This window comes from Urocitellus parryii, chromosome 8 (assembly GCF_045843805.1).
Source record: "Urocitellus parryii isolate mUroPar1 chromosome 8, mUroPar1.hap1, whole genome shotgun sequence".
NCBI lineage: Eukaryota > Metazoa > Chordata > Mammalia > Rodentia > Sciuridae > Urocitellus > Urocitellus parryii.
The window spans coordinates 53,703,388-53,723,855 of NC_135538.1; the positions used below are offsets into that span (position 1 = coordinate 53,703,388).

Consider the following 20,468-nt stretch of genomic DNA (forward strand, 5'->3'; position numbering starts at 1 on the left):
CCAGATTCACACTTCCTGCTTAGAATTGCTTTTGCTATTCTGGGTCTTTTGTTTTTCCATATGAATTTCATGATTGCTTTATCTATTTCTACAAGAAATGCCGTTGGGACTTCAGTTGGCATCGCAATAAACCTGTAGAGAACTTTGGGTAATATCGCCATTTTGATGATGTTAGTTCTGCCTATCCATGAACAGGGTACATTTTTCCATGTTCTAAGATCTTCTTCTATCTCTCTCTTTAGGGTTCTGTAGTTTTTATTCTATAAATCTTTCACCTCTTTTGTTAGGTTGATTCCCAAGTATTTGATTTTCTTTGAGGATATTGTGAATGGAGTGGTTTTCCTCATTTCCGTTTCAGAAGTTTTGTTCCTGATATACAGGAATGCCTTTGATTTATGCATGTTGATTTTATATCCTGCCACTTTGCTGAATTCATTTATTAACTCTAGCAGTTTCTTTGTAGACCCTTTTGGGTCTGTTAAATATATTATCATGTCATCCGCAAATAGCAATAATTCAAGTTCTTCTTTTCCTATTTTTATGCCTTTAATTTCTTTTGTCTGTCTAATTGCTCTGGCTAGTATTTCAAGAACTAAATTGAATAGAAGTGGTGATAGAGGGCATCCCTGTCTTGTTCCAGATTTTAGAGGGAATGCCTTCAGTTTTTCTCCATTTAGGATGATGCTAGCCTGAGGTTTAGCATATATAGCTTTTACAATGTTGAGGTAAGTTCCTGTTATCCCTAGTTTTTCTAGTGTTTTGAACATAAAGGGATGTTGTACTTTGTCAAATGCTTTTTCTGCATCTATCGAGATGATCATATGGTTCTTGTCTTTAAGTCTATTGATGTGGTGAATAGTATTTATTGATTTCCGTATATGGAACCAGCCTTGCATCCCAGGGATGACTCCTACTTGATCATAGTGCATAATTTGATATGCTTTTGTATTTGATTCGCCAGGATTTTATTGAGAATTTTTGCATCCAAGTTCATTAGAGATATTGGTCTATAGTTTTCTTTCTTTGAAGTGTCTTTGTCTGGTTTCGGGATCAGGGTGATGTTGGCCTCATAGAATGAATTTGGAAGAGCTCCTTCTTTTTCTATTTCTTGAAATAGCTTGAAAAGTATTGGTATTAATTCTTCTTTGAAGGTTTTGTAAAACTCCTCTGTATACCCATCCGGTCCAGGGCTTTTTTTGGTTGGTAGTCTTTTGATGACTTCTTCAATTTCTTCCTTTGTTATTGGTCTGTTTAAATTGTGTGTGTCTTCCTGACTCAATCTGGGCAGATCGTATCACTTAAGAAATTTATCGATATCTTCACTATCTTCTATTTTATTGGAATATAGGGTTTCGAAATACTTTCTAATTATCTTCTGTATTTCTGTAGTGTCTGTTGTGATATTGCCTTTTTCATCCCGTATGTTAGTAATTTGAGTTCTCTCTCTTCTTCTCTTCCATAGCATGGCTAAGGGCCTGTTGATCTTATTTATTTTTTCAAAGAACCAACTTTTAGTTTTTTCAATTTTTTCAATGGTTTTTTTTGTTTCAATTTCATTGATTTCTGCTCTAATTTTAATTATTTCTTGTCTTCTACTACATTTGCTGCTGTTTTGCTCTTCCTTTTCTAGGTTTTTGAGGTGTAGTGTGAGTTCATTTATTTGTTGGTTTTTTTCTTTTTCTGAGGAAAGAACTCCAAGAAATGAATTTCCCTCTTAAAACTGCTTTCATTGTGTCCCATAGATTCCGGTATGTTGTGTCTGTATTGTCATTTGTCTCTATGAATTTTTTTTATCTCCTCCTTTATGTCTTCTGTAACCCATTGATCTTTCAGTAACATATTGTTCATTTTCCATGTGATGTAGGATTTTTCCTTCCTTCTTTTATCATTGATTTCCAGTTTCATTCCATTATGATCAGATATGGTGCATGGTATTATCTCCACGCCTTTATATTTACTAAGAGTTGTCCTATGGCATAATATATGGTCTGTCTTTGAGTAGGATCCATGTGCTGCTGAGAAGAACGTGTATCCACTTGATGATGGTTGATATATTCTATATATGTTGGTTAATTCTAGGTTATTGATTGTGCTATTGAGTTCAATAGTTTCTTTATTCAGCTTTTGTCTAGAGGATCTCTCTAATGGTGAGAGCGGTGTGTTGAAGTCACCCATAATTACTATGTTGTAGTCTATTTGACTCTTGAACTTGAGGAGAGTTTGTTTTATGAATGTTGCAGCTCCATTGTTTGGTACATACAAATTGATAATTGTTATGTCTTGTTGGTGGATGGTTCCTTTTAACAGTATATAGTGTCCTTCTTCATCCCTTTCGATTAACTTAGGTTTGAAGTTGATTTTATTCGATATGAGTATGGCCACTCCTGCTTGCTTCCGAGGGCCATGTGAGTGATATGATGTTTCCCAACCTTTTACCTTCAGCCTGTGTATGTCTTTTCCTATCATATGAGTCTCCTGAAGGCAGCATATTGTTGGATTTGTTTTTTTTTTATCCAAGTTACTAGCCTATGTCTCTTGATTGGTGAGTTTAGGCCATTAACATTGAATAACATTACAACTGAAATATGATTTGTACTTCCAGACATGTTTATTTATTTATTTATTTATTTATTTTAGTTTGGCTAGTTTTTACTTTTGGTTATTTTCCTCCCCCTTTACTGAGATACCTCCTGCTGTTAGTTTTGGGTACTGTTTTTCAATTCCTCTTCTTGTAGTATTTTGCTCAAAATGCTTTGCAGTGCTAGTTTTCTGGCTGTGAATTCTTTTAGCTTTTGTTTATCATGAAAGATTTAAATTTCATTGTCAAATCTGAGGCTTAGTTTTGCGGGATACAGTATTCTTGGTTGGAATCCATTATTTTTCAGCGTTTGAAATACATTGTTCCAGGATCTTCTCGCTTTCAAAGTCTGTGATGAAAAATCAGTCGTTAACCTAATTGGTTTACCCCTGAATGTAATCTGCCTCCTTTCTCTCGTAGCTTTTAATATTCTCTCCTTGTTCTGTATGTTGGCTATCTTCATAATTATATGTCTTGGAGTTGGTCTATTACGGTTTTGAATGTTTGGGGTCCTGTAGGCTTCCAGGATTTGGCAATCCATTCCATCTTTCATCTCTGGGAAGTTTTCTAGAATTATTTCATTTAATAGGTTGTCCATTCCTTTGGTTTGATTCTCTATGCCTTCTTCTATCCCGATGACTCTCAAATTTGGTTTTTTTATGACATCCCATATCTCTTGAATAGATTGCTCGTGGGATTTAAGCATCTTCTCTGTGTTGACTATATTCTTTTCAAGTTGATAAACTTTGTCTTCATTATCTGATGTTCTGACTTCTACTTGATCTAGTCTATTTGTAATATTCTCGTTTGAGTTCTTAATTTGGTTTATAGTTTCCTGCATTTCTAGGATTACTGTTTGATTTTTTTTTAAGATCTCTGTCTCCTGGTAAAGCTCGTTCTTTGCCATTTGAATTTGTTTGTTTAATCCATTTTCAAACCATCAAACATTATACATTTCCAGCTCTGTCATAACAAACAGAACTTTAATTTATACTCCATTCTTCTACCACTGTTTACTTTATCTAAGAAAACCAAAGTTCTCATGCCTGAGAGAAAAAGGAAAAATATAATAGTGACACATGACAGTCTGGAAAGAAGTTGGTGCATGTACCTTCTGAGAATCTTTTTTTATAACCATTCTACCAAAACCACAACTGCAATTTTGATAAGCTTTCATTTTTTTCCCACAAAAAGGAACTGTACAATATATCTCCAGGCTAATAGGAACTACCCACTATATATGCAGCTTTGCAAAATCTAATTTTTCATACCCAGAAGTTTCCCTATAAGATTTTTCCTTCTTATGTATAAATATCTATACCTAAGCAATAACTTTTCTGAGAATATATATATATATATATTTAATTATATATACATGTATATATAAAACTGTACTATAAATACTCAAAGCACATATGCATAAGATTCATTTGCACTATAATCATACTCTAAAATAATAAGGAAAAACTAAATTTCAATAAAAAGTTTAAAAATGACCTTTGTCCACTGTCAGAGACTTCATTATTTAGAGTTTTATGGTGTCCAGTATAGCATTTATAAGTATTATTCTAAACTTTGGTTCGCTCTTTCTTCATTGTATTTGCTCAACTTTTGGTCACTTCACTATTCTTTAGCACTTTTATCTGAAAATGAAGAGAAAACTTCAGTCAATTTTATAAATTTATTCTTGACTCTGATAAAAGCCTTGAAGAGTAAACTTGTAGCTATTAGCTAAAAACAAGTTCTAGATATATTTAATTTATTGTGTATAACTGCTAAATTGCAGTCAGAATCAGATCAATTACACTTTTGTAAAAGAAGTATAAATAGATTCTTATTGATAAAAGCAATTAAGAGGGCCGGGGTCATAGCTTAGCGGTAAAGCCTACCATGTGTGAGGTAGGGGGTTAGATCTCCAGCACCACATAAAAAAATAAACAAATAAAATAAAGGTATTGTGTCCATCTACAACTTAAAAACATTTAAAAAGCAATTGAGAATATTTGACTAATTCTATATATGACAATAACATGTGCCACATGTAAATATAATGAATATGTATGTACACACACACACACACACACACACATACACTGGACTTCATAGTTTAGTGGAAAGAACTCTCAATAAAAAGCAGAAATTTTGGATTTTAGACCTGACTCTGCCACTTGCTGGGCAATCTGAGGTAAGATGATTCCAGGTACATGCTTCAGTTTACCTTTGGTGGATAATAAGGTGGTGGGATATGTATTCCTAAGGTCCCTTCAGACTTTCAAACCCTGTGAGCATAAATACCTCCAACACTTTTATTTATAGGTAAGGCTGGTCCTCACTAATATACACCAGTATGAGATGACTGATCACAGCCCAACATCTGTTCTGATTGGTCTGTCAATATGGCAGCAGTTGTTTAAAAGTTTGAATGATTGTTCTTATTTACAAGCACTATTCAAGTTATGAAATGCTTAACATGCATAACCTTCTGTTTGCATTCTGCCTTCTAAATGAGAACATTCCAGAAGTAAATGAGCCCTCTTACTTAACTTTTGGTTACAACCTAGAGTAACGTATCTTTCCTATTGCCATCCCCAGCAAAAAAGAGACTCCTAGCATATAGTTACTCACTCCTTCTCACTTTTCACTATACTACAAATATTTTCCTACATTATAGTTATTTGTTGGTATGTCTATTTTCTATACCAGGACATCCTAAATAGTAAGATTTATCTCAGTAACATTCATCACTGCATCCCCAGTGACTATACAACTAATAAATGCATGTTGAAATTGAAATATTACTTTCTTATACTTTATTCTATAAGGGTAAAACATTTGAACTCTATAAGGTAATTAGGCTTCTGTAGGCTAGGTAGCCTAGAAATTGAATATCATATTTAGAATGCTGTTAAGGGGAGAAATCTATCATAGTCCAAAATAAATAATTTACAAGGAAGCTTCTGAAACTTAATATTCTTGCAAACTCTTAGCATCATAAGGGTCCTAGCAATCTTGTAGTCTAATACCATCATTTACAGATGAAAAAATATGTAAGTTCTGGCAGACTTAAGAGGCTTGTCTGAAGTCAATGACAGAGCCAGGCTGACAAAGATGGCCTTTTTAACACATTAGTTTTTCTGCCACATCATGGAAATCACATAAACATCTGTGATGTGATTGTGTGGTTTGTATGTACATGCATATATATACATATATATATGTATGTGTGTTATTCTACTCTCAATTAAGAATTTTAATGATTAAGTTATTTTAGATATTGTGAAAGCTTACTCAGTTAATTAATTGTATTTTAATAATAAATGTATCCTAGCAATCATTATTGAATAAGGAAAAAAACACTATAAGGATTTCCACATGTCTTTTGAAGCAAGTTATAAAGATCACTTTTTTAAATATACTTTATTTTTATTTTTTTTCCATATATTTATTTATTTATTATGTGGTGCTGAGGATCGAACTCAGTGCCTCAACGTGCGAGGCAAGCACTCTTATTACTGAGCTATAGCCCCAGCCCCACAAAGATCACTTTTAATAAAAATAAAAACAAGTTGAATACTAACTACTGAAAGTAAGAGTAAATTTTGATTAATTTCAAAAGAGTAAAATTTGATTAATTTTCACATTAAGAAGTTCTTTCTGTGGATTCTAACTTTAGGACCAATACACATTTTTATTCTTATTAATATATATTAATATGTATATTCTTATTAATATATATGCCTGTGTATATATTCAGAGATAACATTGTCTCAATAACCTACATGGAAAGTGTAGATACAGTCAACAATAAATGAACATAGAAAGTATTTTGCAACAAGTACCCCCTATATACTATAATTTTGATGGAGAAAAGCTAAATTCACATAACAGAAAAAGATTTCTTGGATATCTTGAAGCCTTAAAAACTTGGCCAAACTATTGTTCGATGTGCACACAGTTTGTGTCTTCATACTCAGATGTTGTTGAAACAGCAGACTTAAAAGAAATAATGTCAATGAATCCTACCAAGCACTATACATGACCTCTGGGGTAATTAGCAATCATTCAAAAGCAACAAGACTAAAATGTTCTATTCTTTATTACTGTCAGCTCTTATCTTGATCAGCATTTTAATAAAGATGGTTCGTTTCTAAGACAGTTTCATGAATCAGTCATAATTACATTCTGACATGCAGTGAATAGTAAAGCAAAACTAAATATCACTTCATCAACCTTTCTAACCTTTATGCAAGTATTAACTGTAAATAATTTTTACACAATCCTACAACAGAAAATCTGCATATTTCTTAGCTTTGTACATACTTTACCCCAAATGAATTTCCCGTGACCTATACCTGAAAAACACAATCAGCCATAATTATCCAGTTTTGTGAGATGTTCAGGTGTTGCCTTTCAGAGTTCAAATCAACTTCAAGTATAAAAGGCTACTTTATTCCACAAATGGCACAATATGCAAAATGGGTTAAGTAGCCAAAAGCATCTCAGAGCATTGTGGATTGAAACATGTCTATCTACAATCAAAACGTCATAACAAAACTACACTAAAGCAAAGCTACACTATAAAAATAGATTTGTAGATTACACATTAAGGAATGGATCCCTGATGACTGCTGCAGAAAGTCTTATAATTAAAATATGTTAAAAGAAGAATATTAATTAGAGGAAATCTGAAAGCTTAAGTATCTGAAGGGTAGATTCTTTTTTCATGTAATTCCAAAATAGCTGATGGAAGTAGTTAAAAATGTATCAGAAATAAAAAATTTACTCAGAGATACTATTCTGACATTAAGGACAACATATTTCATATTTCAACATATTTCAACTTTTCCCCTACCCATGTAATATGTCTAATTTAGTTTAAAGTTTTTAAATAGCTAATTTCTTTTTTGCTGATGAATAATTTTTAAAATATTTTAGATCATCAAAGTGAACATAATTCAGCTACCAGAATAAACAGATACTAAATTTTAGGGGACTTAATTGTTTTAGCTCCCTCAGAATTTTCAAAGTTAATGCAATGCTTCCCCAAGAACAACTTCCTGTCTTTTCAGTAGTGGATATAGAATAAATGAACTATTTAGACCTAGAAATAGGTTCTCAATCCTGTATGTCAACCAAGATCCCCCCAAAACAGGTTATAGTAAATATACAGAGTAATAATTTTAACTAAATTGATTTCCATTTAAAAATTTTACTACTATGGAATAATAACCCACTTCCCATTTACTGTGTAATTTTAATTTGAAAATAAGTTCCCAATCTAAAATTATCCCCTGCATGTTTTCCTACACATATGTTTTATTAAGAAACGACCTTACTAGAATGTTACTGACTTGAAGGCAAAGAGGAACAAAGTGAGGATCTTTTTCATATGGGATTAAAAAACACAGAAATGTGTAAAGTCTTTTATGTGATAATTTTTGTTTAACTTTTCTATTTAGCTTTCTTGTGCATTATTCCTTTCTCTTATTGGAGGTGCAAGCAAAGAAGCAAAAAGAAGTGTTGATTTAAGAAAACAGATTTCCCAGAAAGAAAAAAAAAACTGTGATTAAGATTTAAACAAAAGCTAAAGATGGCTTCCTCTGAGCCCTGAGGAGGTCCGCTACCTCATTACGAACAACTGAAAACTTGTGATGCATTTTGTTTCAAGAGAATCCAAAAGTCCTTGGTATAAAGCAGACAGAGGGGTGCAGGGTCCATTCACTCTTTCTGTATCACCACCATTATGTAAAAAGTATAAAACACTGCCTTTATGCTGCCAAGCCACAATGACTCTTCCTACATCAAAGGATTTGCACCACTAGGGTTTTTTCTTCAAAATTTATTCAAGCTAAGGGCAGAGAGACAACGATTCATACACGCTAATTACGCCTAATTATCTATTCCCTTTTCTGACCAGCTTCGGCCAGTGTTATTTGCTATCTGGATTTCTCACAACCTCCCTTTGCCCTGTCCATCCAACCCAACAGTGAAGGCTTTGAAGAAAACAGTTGTGGCTTTTTAGAGTTTCCTCAAAATAGAGTTCAAGCAAATTAAATAATGATTCTGTTAGTTTTGACACATTTATGCGTTAAATATGAGGACCTCTTGGTTAATTTGGCAAACGCCTCACATCTCTTCATGGGTGGGATCATAGTAACACCCTCTCTTACAGGAGCGTCTCCTCATGCTTTCTTTTCATGATCTAAATGAAATGTTTATTGGATTAAAGTTCTTCTCTGCAGACCTCCATGGTGGCCCGTGACAAAGAGCTTAAAAGTTCTATTAATTGGCTTGAGTTTTCAGGAAGGGGAAAGGGAGAATTCTATTTCACATTACATCACTAGCCAAGAAAGTTGCCACATGTAATTAAACTAATTTCTCTCATGATTCAAAGAAGCAACTAATTCATATTTAAGACACACTTCCTTTAAGTAATTTTTGTCACCAAAGAATTGATTTCTTGTAATCTAACCAATATTAACTATTTATTCCAAGAAAAGAATTCAATTTCTAAGTAGTATATGTTTTATATGTAAACCATAACTTGTTATATTTCAGTTGAATCCAAATATATATAATTTATATATTTCATGGAAAATGTCTATTTCTATTTTCCATAAGGGAAAATATTTTAAAAAGCATTCACCACAAATTACTTTTCCATAGGTAGGTCCTGACTAATACAAGATCTACATTCTAGTGTGAAGTTGGATAAGAATTACATTTTAAATCTACATCACAACAACTTTTGCCCTAGACATTTATTAATTTCAAGCACACAAAAGAAAACACAATTACACAAAAGTTTAATGCCTGTTACTATAGATACTTTTTTGACTTTCTTTTCCCCACATTTTTAAATGGTGCATTATATTTGTACATAATCTTGGGATTTATTGTTACATAATCTTACATGACATTTTGGATTTTTAAAAAAAAAAAAACAAGTAGATCACACTAACCCCCTATTCTTCTTCAACTTGCATTCTATGAATCTCCAGTAATCATGGGTACACTTCCCTAGTATCAATTTTTGAACATAGATTTTTTTCAAGTATATATGAAATAAGCTCATTCATAAAAATATCTTGGGTAGATTTCCTTAATTAGCCAAAAACTCGTTAACTACAGAAGTATATTCCAACACCAATGGTCATTTTTGTATTATAAAATGTTAAATACTAGGATACAAATTAATACTTTAATGGTTTGTGGGGGAAAGCCACAATTCTTTTCAATTCACGAGTTCAATCTGCTACTTTTGTTCTTTTTTGTTTCTTTCAGTCTTAAGTATTAAAAAGGCAACTCATAAATAAGGACATTATCACACTAACAAAGGGTTAATCCCTCCAAGGCTGACTCAGGTGACAACTCAGAGAGGTCAGTGAGGCATACTGACCTCCAAGTCTCATTCAGACAATTTTGCACTCTGAAAGCTCTAGTACTAAAAGTTATAATGAACAAACTGACAAATCAATCTCACTAAGTATGAAAGTTATGGCAGGAGAAAACAGTAAATATCCATTTAGCAGGCTAGTCTATCAATCCTAACACAGGTGGCTGGGCAAAGGCTGAACACTGCCATATTTTATCTCAAGGTTATAAACAATTTTTTTCTAAAGTTTGTGACTGGAGATCACACCATTAGAATATTCTATAATTGTTCACTATCAGGGTAAGTATTCCTTCTGGGAAAATATTTCTTTAAAAAACATAAAATAGGCTAATATACAGTTTATTTTTTTTTTTACATTTTCAATAAAGGATACACAACAGTTGAAAAACTTAACGACCAAGTAGAAGAAATGGAGTCATTATCTGAACTTTAATTATCTAACATTAGAATCTATCAATATGTTGCAAAAAAACAACATGCAGTATTGTACAGAACATTTCTCATGGGAGGATTATTTTAGATTTGTTCATAATTGTTCAAAATATCATATTGTTCAAAATATCAGTTGGTCTATTAAACTAATTGAAAACCTCATAAAATAAGTTAATGAAATTCACATTGAGAATTTTTCAACTTTAAAATTTATGAATTGTATGTATCTTTTAAGAATCGTTATGGAATGAACCAAACAAAATGGTTTCTAAAAGTGTAAGTGATGGAATGAACAGTTTTTTACCCAATATAAAACAGTGGTCTGGAACCTAATCAAATAAGAATAGCAAAGCTTGCCAGACAATTTAATCTTTAATAAAACCAAAAATGGTAGTCCACTTGAATTTAACCTAAAAAAACTATTCTTCTGATCAAAATATCAGTTGGTCTTCTTTTGCCTTTAACCATAATAATTTTAACAATGTCTAGAATGCAATGGGATTGTATTGAATGAATATTAGTCAATGAATGTACAGTTAAGACAGGTTATTCTTTTAAAGTATATGAAATTGAAGATATTTCTAAGATAGTTGATCCTAACAAAACTGACATTCTGAAGAGTTATTTGAGGGTGGGGATTGTGGCTCAGTGGTAGAGCACTTGCCTGGCATTTGTGAGGCACTGGGTTTGATTCTTAGCACCACATATAAATAAATGAATACAATACAATTCCATCAACAACTAAAATATATATAATACTTTAAAAAGAGTTATTTGGTGGGGCTGTGGTTGTGGCTCAGTGATAGAGTACTTGCCTAGCATGTGTGAGGCACTGGGTTCAATTCTCAGCACTACATATAAACAAATAAATAAATAAAGGTTATTCAATAACTAATACAAATTTTTTAAGAGAGTTATTTGAAATCTGGACCACCTTCTTAGCTTTCCTTCACCAAGCTGCATCCCTTTCACCAACCATTTATCCAACAGGCTCTTGAAATGATACTTTCTTTGTGACCTACTTATGAATCTGTGCTGACACAAGGGTTTCATCTCATAAAACAGGCACATTGTTTCAAATAGCTGTTTGTCCAAAATATGTTATACAGATTGGAGGTCAGCAAACTTTCTGTAAAAGGTCAGATAGTAAATAGTTAATATTTGAGGCTTTCAAGGTCACTGATCTCTGATTTAGCTACTCAACTCTGCTACTACAGTGTGAAAAAGAGCCAGGAAATGCATAAACGAATGAACACGAAGTTTTTCAATAAAACTTTATTTATATAAAAAAAATAGGCAGCAGGCTAGATTTGGCCACTGGCTATATTTTCTGACCCTGATAATTATTATCACAGACTACTTTAAAATACTCCAGAAATTTAGGAAAAGTTTAAAAGAGAAAATTAAAATCACCTACAATCATATTATTCAGAAAAAGTTTCAACTATCATTTTAAGATATTTATTTCCAGTATTTTCCCATGTATGTAATTATTTATATAGTTGATAAGACAATTATTATGCTATTACATCTTTCACTCATATTATCTTTGATTATTATTCTGTATTATCAAAACTTTTAGCCAGATGTGGTGGTGCATGCCTGTAATCCCAGCAGCTTGGGAGGCTGAGGCAGGAGGATCATGGGTTCAAAGCCAGCCTCAGCAACAGCAAGGTGTTAAGCAATTCAGTGAGACCCTGTCTCTAAATGAAAATCAAAATAGGGCTGGGGATATGGCTCAGTAGCTGAGTACCCCTGAGTTCAATCCCTGGTACCCCTCCCCCCCCAAAAAAAAACTTTGGGAACATTCTAAATAATTATGCTATATCCCCTCATGTGAGTGTTATATCATCACTTAATCAACTGTTCCTCTAAACACATGTGAGAAAGATGTAACAAAATCTCTGTGCTTATCATTGCTTTTTATATAGTTATATTTATATCTTTTGTATCTGTGGTGAAACATAGTTGTGAGTTCCAAAAGAAAAGAGAAAAAAAGAAAAGATAGGTAGATAGATAGATGGCTATCCTCTTTCTTTCTTTCTTTCTTTCTTTCTTTTTTTTGAGGGCGGTATAGACATGTGAGTGTGTGTGTGTGTGTGTGTGTGTGTGTACTGGGAATTGAATCCAGGCCTCAACTGTGCCAGGCAAGCACTCTACCACTAAGCTACATTCCCAGTTCCTTCTAAAATTTTATTTTGAGATGGGGTTCCCATAAGTTGCCCAGGCTAGCTTTAAACTTGTACTATTTCTGCCTCAGCCTCCTGAGCAGTGGAAATTATGGGTGGGTGGGTACCATCATACCAGGCTTCTTTCTTTCTTCTCTTTATAATTGAAAACAAAGAGATGGCTGGGGTGTAGCTCAGTGATAGAGCATGTGCTTTGCATGAAAAAGGCCTGGATCCAATACTGAGTACACGCGTACACACACACACACACACACACAGAGAGAAAATCTAAAAAAGAGACTTATGTTTGTGGCCAAGGCAGAGAGATTGGAACAAAAGGATTTTGCCCTCTTGTCATAAATCACTAAGACACCAGACAAAACAGATGAGACAATTAATAGCAGACATTACACAATAACTAGCAAAAAAAAGTAATCCCTGAGGTATGAAAAATAAATCAGGCAAACACTACATTTTCTGTAGCTTTGTATCAATATGCAATTTCTAGCCTACAGTACAATAACCTAAATGAGTTAAGGAGACAGTAATCAGAGTTTGGGGAACATGAAAAAGTTGAAATTTGCACAGTAAAGCTCAGTTCAAGAGGAAGCTATGCAAAGAATGATATCTGCATAGGGAATGTTTGTAATCTTTGAATATTAAGTTATACATGTACAAGCTGAAACTCCACAAGATTGGACAAAGAACAACTTAAACAAAACCGGGAAATATAAGCATTCTGAACAACCAGACCGGAAAAACTTCTCTGAATACCAAGGAATTCAGTAGAAAGCTTAAAAGGGTCACACCTGGAAGAAGGGCTAAAACAGGCCTAGAGTTAAGGCTGATCTAGCTAGACCCTAACAAAACTTAAAAACAAGCCTTAAAAGGAACAAACTGATCTGTAAGAAACTTAATCACTTACCACAATAAAATTTAACACCTTTAAAGGAAAAAACAGAGATCTGATGTACTAATCATTATGTCCAGCATCCAATCATAAATTATTAGACTTGCAAAAGCAAGGAAAATAGGAGTCATAACTTGGTTGGAGGATTAGAAAGACCATAGAAATAAAACCAGAAATGACAGAGATAGGGCTGGGATTGTAGCTCAGTGGTAGAGCGCTTGCCTAGCACATGTGAGGCACTGGGCTTGATCCTTAGCACCACATGAAAATAAATAAATAAAATAAATGTATTGTGTCCATCTACAATAAAAATAAGAAAAAAAAAGGAAATGACAGAGATGACAGAATTAGCAGAAAAGGACTTTTAATTAGCTGATTTATGCTTCTGGGGAGACAGAAATAACACTTTTCCCTATCCTTCCTGCTATGGGTGGGGAGTATGGATAAAAATTTAAAACCCTGGAAATTATGCATAAAGCACACATAAGAAAGCTGTGAAAAGTGGAAAGAAAGGCGAGTAACTACAGACCTTATGAAACAATGACCTAAGAAACAACAGGATGGTGACTTCCGTGAACTGCTTGTTCACTCATATATCCCAGGGTTGGAACTGAAGAAAACAGCAACTCAGAAATGCCAATGAACATGGCCAAATGAGGGTCCAACAAATGAGCTGTCTTCATCCAAAGAACAGGAAAGGGGTAACTTAATGAGAGAAAACTTTTGGACAATAATTGCTCTACTGCAGTAAATACCATAGAGGAAGCTGTGACTTCACCCCACACCCACCATACCAGCAAAGACTGAGGGGAGTCTAGACTTCCACCCTTGCAATGCTGTAACTAAACACCTCAATACCACTGCCAGGATGACATAAGAGTAGGTCAAATAGGAACTGGAACTTTCAACCTAGCTAGCCAGTAATAATCATCCCTCTTTGGCCACAATAGCAACAGAAAAATGTTGTCCAAATCCTCTTGTCAGTAGTAACAGAAGTACTTCCCTAACCTTCATTCAGGTGTCAATAGAGGCTAAGAAGTGAGCTTCTATCTATCTACCTACATCTGGCAGTAAACAAAGCAGAACTCTCCTTCTCCTGAAAGACTAGTGTCCAAAAAAAAAAAAAACAGCTAAAACAGGAAGGTTAAGATCCCCAAGGAAGATATAGAAATTGAATACAAACACTTAGAAAGATGATCAAGGCTCTTTGTTGTCCCAATTCAAGAGAATTACATGTAGTGACAGCCACATCCCTGAGACATGGGTGAAAGTTGGAGTATTGGGCTCCTGGTCACCAGAATTGCTTTTAACATCTGGCTAAGTGGGTTATGAATTCCCATTTTTACCCCAAATACAGTTCATAACCCACTTGAATCAAATGTATGAAAGGTGATATGTCAAGAGCTTTGTAATGTTTTGAACAACCAAAAAATAAAATAAAATAAAATAAAATAAAAAGAAATTCTAGAGCTTAAAAAGTAAAAAAAAAAAAAAAAAAAACAATCTGGCTAAACAGATGTTGTCACCATCAGTGACTCCTTCATTGACCTTGACTACATGGTCTACATATTCCAGTATTATTCCATCCATGGCAAGTCCAATGGCATAGTCAAGGATAAAAACAAGAAATTTTCATCAACTGAAAGTCTATCTCTATTTTCCAGGAACAAGATCTTATTGACATTAAATGAGGAAATGCTTGTGCTGAATATGTTGTAGGGTCTACTATCTAGGAGAAGGTAGGAACCAAAAGGGTCATTATCTCTGATCCTTCTGATGCCCCACATTTGTGACAAACATGAACTAAGAGGAGTACAAAATATAGTCAGCAATGCCTCCTGCACCACCATCTGTTTAGCCCCCTGACCAAAGTCATCCATGACAATTTTGATGGACTCATGACTACTGTCTATAACATCACTGCTACTCAGAAGACTGTGGATGGCTCTCGGGAAAACTGGCTTGTTGGCCATGGAATTGCCCAGAACATCATCCCTGTGTCTACTGGTACTATCAAGGTTAGGAACAAGATCATTACTGGCATGTGCCCACCTCACAATGTATTATTAGTCATGGATCTGACCTGACATCTAGAGAAAGCTGCTAAATATGATGGCATGAAGAAGGTGATGAAACAGATGTTGGAAAGCTCCCTAAAGTGCATCTTGGGCTCTGCTGAGGATCAAATTGTCTCCTTCAACTTGACATTCTTCTTTGATGTTGGAGCTGGCACTGCCCTCAATGACTGCTTTGTCACTGAGTTGGCAACAGCAATAGGATGATAAACATGGCCCACTTATGGCCCATATGGCTTCCAAGGAATAAGAGCCCCCTGGACCACTGGCCCTGGCAAGAGCACAAGACAAATTAAGAGACTCTCAGCTGCTGGGAAGTCCCTGCCCTAACTCAGTCCCCCAACACACTGAGAATGTCCCCTTGTTACTAGTTTCTATTCACATTCTGTGAAAAAAGGTTTGGGACTACGGAGCCCTACCTTGTCATGTACTATTAGTAAAGTCTGCTTCATCCCAAAAAGAAAAAGAAAAGATGTCAACATTGCTAAGCATATGGAAAATGCAAATTAAAATTTCAATGATACCACTTCACATTCAGGATGGCTATTATCAAAAAGAAAGAAAATAACAAGTGTTGGCAAAGGTGTAGAGAAATTGGAACCCTTTTACATTGCTGGTGGGACTATAAAATGGTATAGAAAATAGTATGACAGTCCCATCCCCCTCAAAATTAAACATATAATTACCATATAACCCAGCAATTCCACTTTGGGGTATATATACAAAAAAAACTGAAAGTAGGAACTCAAACAATATTTATACACAAGTATTAGAGCAATTTTATTCACAATAGCCAAAAAGGTGAAAACATTTCAAATGTCCATTGACAGATGAATAGCTAAATGAAATGCAGAATATACATATTATTATGTCAAAAAAAAGAATGGAATTCTAACACATGCTACAACATAAAGAAACCTTGAAGACAGTATTTTCTAATTTTCTTTGTGATTTCTTTAGCTGATAAACTATGTAGAAATATATATTTCTAAACACAACAAGAATTTTCTACTTATCCTCTTATTATTATATTCTTAATAAATGCTTGATTGCACAATGTCCAAGGAATATACTCTATGTGAATTCAGTCTTTCAATTTGTTGAAACTTGCTTTATGGCCCAACATGTGGACAATTTTGTAAACATTCTCTGTATTCTTCAAAATAGTATTCTCCAGTTGTTGTGTATCATAATGGATCTGTCTATGCATCTCTCTCTATCAGGTTAGATTTGTTAATTATGCCGTTCAAGTATTTATTGTCACATATTGTTCACCACTAGTCACTGAGAGACTTGTGGAAAGCATTTTTCAACATAAATGTAAATTTTTTTCTCTTATAATTTTGTCATTTGCCTTACATATTTGAAGGCTATGTTATAAGTTCCCTGCAGTACTGAAATGAAAAATATCACTTGTGAATGGAATTTTTTAAAATCATTAAGGAGTAATATTTCTTTCTTTCAGGTGTATTCATAACTGCCTGTTCAAGCATTTTTATCATGACTGCTTTAAAATCTTTATTAGATAATGCTAACATCTTTGTCATCATTGATTGATGTTGTCATAAATTGTCTTTTTTACGTTCAGTTTGAGATCCTCCAAGTTTTTAGTATGAGTGATCTCAATGGAAACATGGGGATATTTTCTTAATTTGTCATAAAATTGTAAAACTTATTTTTTTCAATGAAAGCTATTATTTGAGAAAATATTCATAATATAAAATTTATCATCTAAACTATCTTATGTTCAATCCATTGACATTAAGTACATCCATGGTGTTGTATAATCTGCACCACTATTCTAGAACTTTCTCACCATCCTGATCAGAATCTCCATTAAACAATAACTACCCAGTCCTTCTTTCTCCCAACCTGTGGTTACCACTATTCTACTTTCCATCTTTTATAAGTCTATCTTTTCTATGGCCTTATATAAATGGATCACATATTTGTCCTTTTGTGTCTGACTTATTTTTCTTAATTCTTTCAAAGTTCACTCACATAGCAAGTATCATTTTTATGGCAGATGGATACATCACATTTTATTTATTTGTCTATTCATTTATTTATCTATTTTATTATTGTCTATGGCTTTTAACAGTGTACTCCTCCTCCTCAGCATTCTTACGATCTTATGAAAATATCATTATTCACTAAGAGCTTACGTAAGTTATTATTTTTGATTACCCCAAGCAATAAATCACAAGCTTCTGAGGTAGATTATAAACATGTTCTCATTTGGTTTATAGAGAACTTAGTGGAAAAATTGATATTACAATATATTTTTTCCAAAAATATATTTCAACCTTGTTTATAATCTCTTTTATTAAACTAAGATCCTCATTTAAGACTGACTTCTGTGCATTTCTTAGTTGGGTCAAAATGAAGGTGTAACGCTATTATCTGTGAACAGGCAAAATGTTATTTAAATTAATGTGAAACAACATTTTCTTACAAAGGAAATGTCATAAGGCCAAACAGAAAAGCTCCAGAGAAGTGAGCTCATTTTCATTTCATTGATCATATGATGTTTTCTTATACATAAGAAGTCTTCTGAATAAATTAGACATTTCAGATCTTTTTTTTTATCCAATCTGGAATTTCAATACCTGGAAATTTCAGTTCATGTTCAATTTCAAATTGTATATTATTCATTTTGGTTCATGTTCAATTTGAAATTATGGATTATTCATTTCTGATTTTCCTTCCTCTTAAAAATATTAGGTTGGGAAAGGAAAAGAAAATTAAGTTTAGTCTGTCCAATTTAGTTCCCTTTGATAGTGCTATTATATACTGAAGTTTGACAAATGACTAGCCAAAATGCTGGGTAGGGAGAAGGTTTAAGGCAAAAAAAAAAAATTATAGCCAAAAAGTTCCCTGAGAACATCTTGATTTGTTTTGTTCCGTGTGCCTTCTCTTTTTATATTTTGTACATTTTATGCTATACAAAGATACTGTCTTTAATGCTTATTTTTCTTAGTTTCCAGGTTTATATGTTGATATCTATATATACCATATTACTTTGGATTCCTACTATGGATAAAACAATTCAAATCTACCTTCTCTCTATATGCAAAACATGAATATCAGAGGAAAAATTACTAATAGCACAAATCTTCCAAAAGTACTTTACCTACATCTATAAATATCTTGGAGAAATTAGAATCCTTAGGAAGCTAAAGTTGGTCAAGGGAACAAATATTTAAATTCTCCTAAGTATAGCATAGAAAATAAAGTTTGGCATCAACACTAATTTCAATTAATGGACATATATATATCAAAAAGATTGTCCATGTCCTTAGAGTATATGAAGATAAATATTTTAACTTTCCTTTCTTGGTAGATTTTGGGGGGTTTTAGTTTTTGTTTACATATGACTTTATTATTTCCTCAGATACTTTGATTATGGATAGGAAAAATTATGTACCTGAAATTAAGGGAATCATGTTTTGGCACATACCTGTACTTCTTTTTAAAATATTTTTTAATTATGGATGGACAATACCTTTATTTTATTTATTTATTTTTATGTAGTGCTGAGGATTGAACCCAGTGCCTCATACATGCTAGGCAAACGCTATACCACTGAGCTACAACCCCAGCCCCGTACTTCTTTTTGGTACTACATACTTCACTTTCTGTATGTGGTACATTTTATATCCTCCCCTAGATTAAATGACTTAAAAGCAAAAAAACCAGCCTATTTTCTAATTATATTATGCCTATTGTGGCACTTTGCACATAGTAGGTTTTTAATAAACTTTGGTTGACTGTGGAATTATTGAACAATCATGTAAAAATTACTTAAAATTAACAGTAAAAATGGAAGCTATTTTATTCTTAATCATATTGTAATGAAGACTATTTTAAATTCTTTGCAGTGATGATACACACAAATATTTAAACTATTTATGTGCCTCAACTTGACATAATTTCATGATAACTTGATGGCAATCACATTTAAATATATTAGAATATTTTTGTAATAATGCTATTCTAGAATAGCAACTTTAATAGCTGGGAAAACATGTTAATAATGGCCATTAACCTGAAGGAAACAGGAACATTAAATATTTTTTTCAGAAATAAATGTATAAGATTAAATATTCCACTATAATATTTATGAGCAAACCTCAAATTAAAATCTATAAAATACAAACCATCAAATGTTTCAGTTATAGAATAATTTAGACTATATTTTGTAATTTCTCCATGTACATATGGGTGAATACAGTGTAAAAAATTCATTTTCTTCTTTGGTGTCTTCTACTATCACTATTTAAATACCAAAATGAATTCTGCTTGAATGCAAGACCAAGGCAGTCCTGTAGAAGACCTTCTATCGATCAATATGATCTCAGTGTACACAAGCAAGTTATTTTCCTTACCTTCAGGACAGCTATGAATGGTACAAAGTTAGCCCTTTGGAGTCCATTTTTATAGAGGTCTGAAAGAAACAAATGATTTTTTTCAGTCTGGCAAATAAACTCTCCACTGATTTAAAATAAATTTTCAAAAAGATAAAGGAGCAAATTTTTTTAAAAGGTGATTTCTATTAAAATATAACACAAAATTCGCTATAATTTTGATAAAAAAATAGTCACAGAAAGATGAAAAGGCATTCAATCAAATTAGTTTTAAACACAAAGGGCATAGTTGCATATGCCCATAATCCCAGCTGCTGGAAGGTTGAGGCAGGAGGATCACAAATTCGAGGGCATTCTGGGCAATTTATCAAGATCCTGTCTCAAAATTAAGTTTTAAAAAGGGTTGGTGATGTAGCTCAGTGGTAGAGCACTTGCCTAGCATAATTGACATAGCTCTTGGTTCAATACCCAGTAATTCTCCCACCCCCATCACCAAAAATTAGCTTTAAGCAGTAATAAGATATAATAAAAGAATTTGGAAG

The 20,468-nt window shown here is 33.2% G+C and overlaps 1 protein-coding gene and 1 pseudogene across 3 annotated transcripts in view; one reads left to right on the forward strand and one right to left on the reverse strand.

The window, feature by feature from the left end:
* Afg1l (AFG1 like ATPase) overlaps positions 1 to 20,468 on the reverse strand; it is a 207,183-nt gene that overhangs the window by 78,810 nt on the left and 107,905 nt on the right. For all 3 annotated transcript variants that reach the window (XR_003300862.2, XM_026389658.2, XM_026389659.2), the window contains exon 7: positions 19,948 to 20,006. Coding sequence is in view for 2 of the 3 variants with exons in the window: in XM_026389658.2 (XP_026245443.1) it covers positions 19,948 to 20,006 (59 nt within the window). In the remaining variant the exon portion in view is untranslated. The remainder of the gene's footprint in view (positions 1 to 19,947; positions 20,007 to 20,468) is intronic.
* LOC113183353 (glyceraldehyde-3-phosphate dehydrogenase pseudogene) lies at positions 14,745 to 15,766 on the forward strand (annotated as a pseudogene).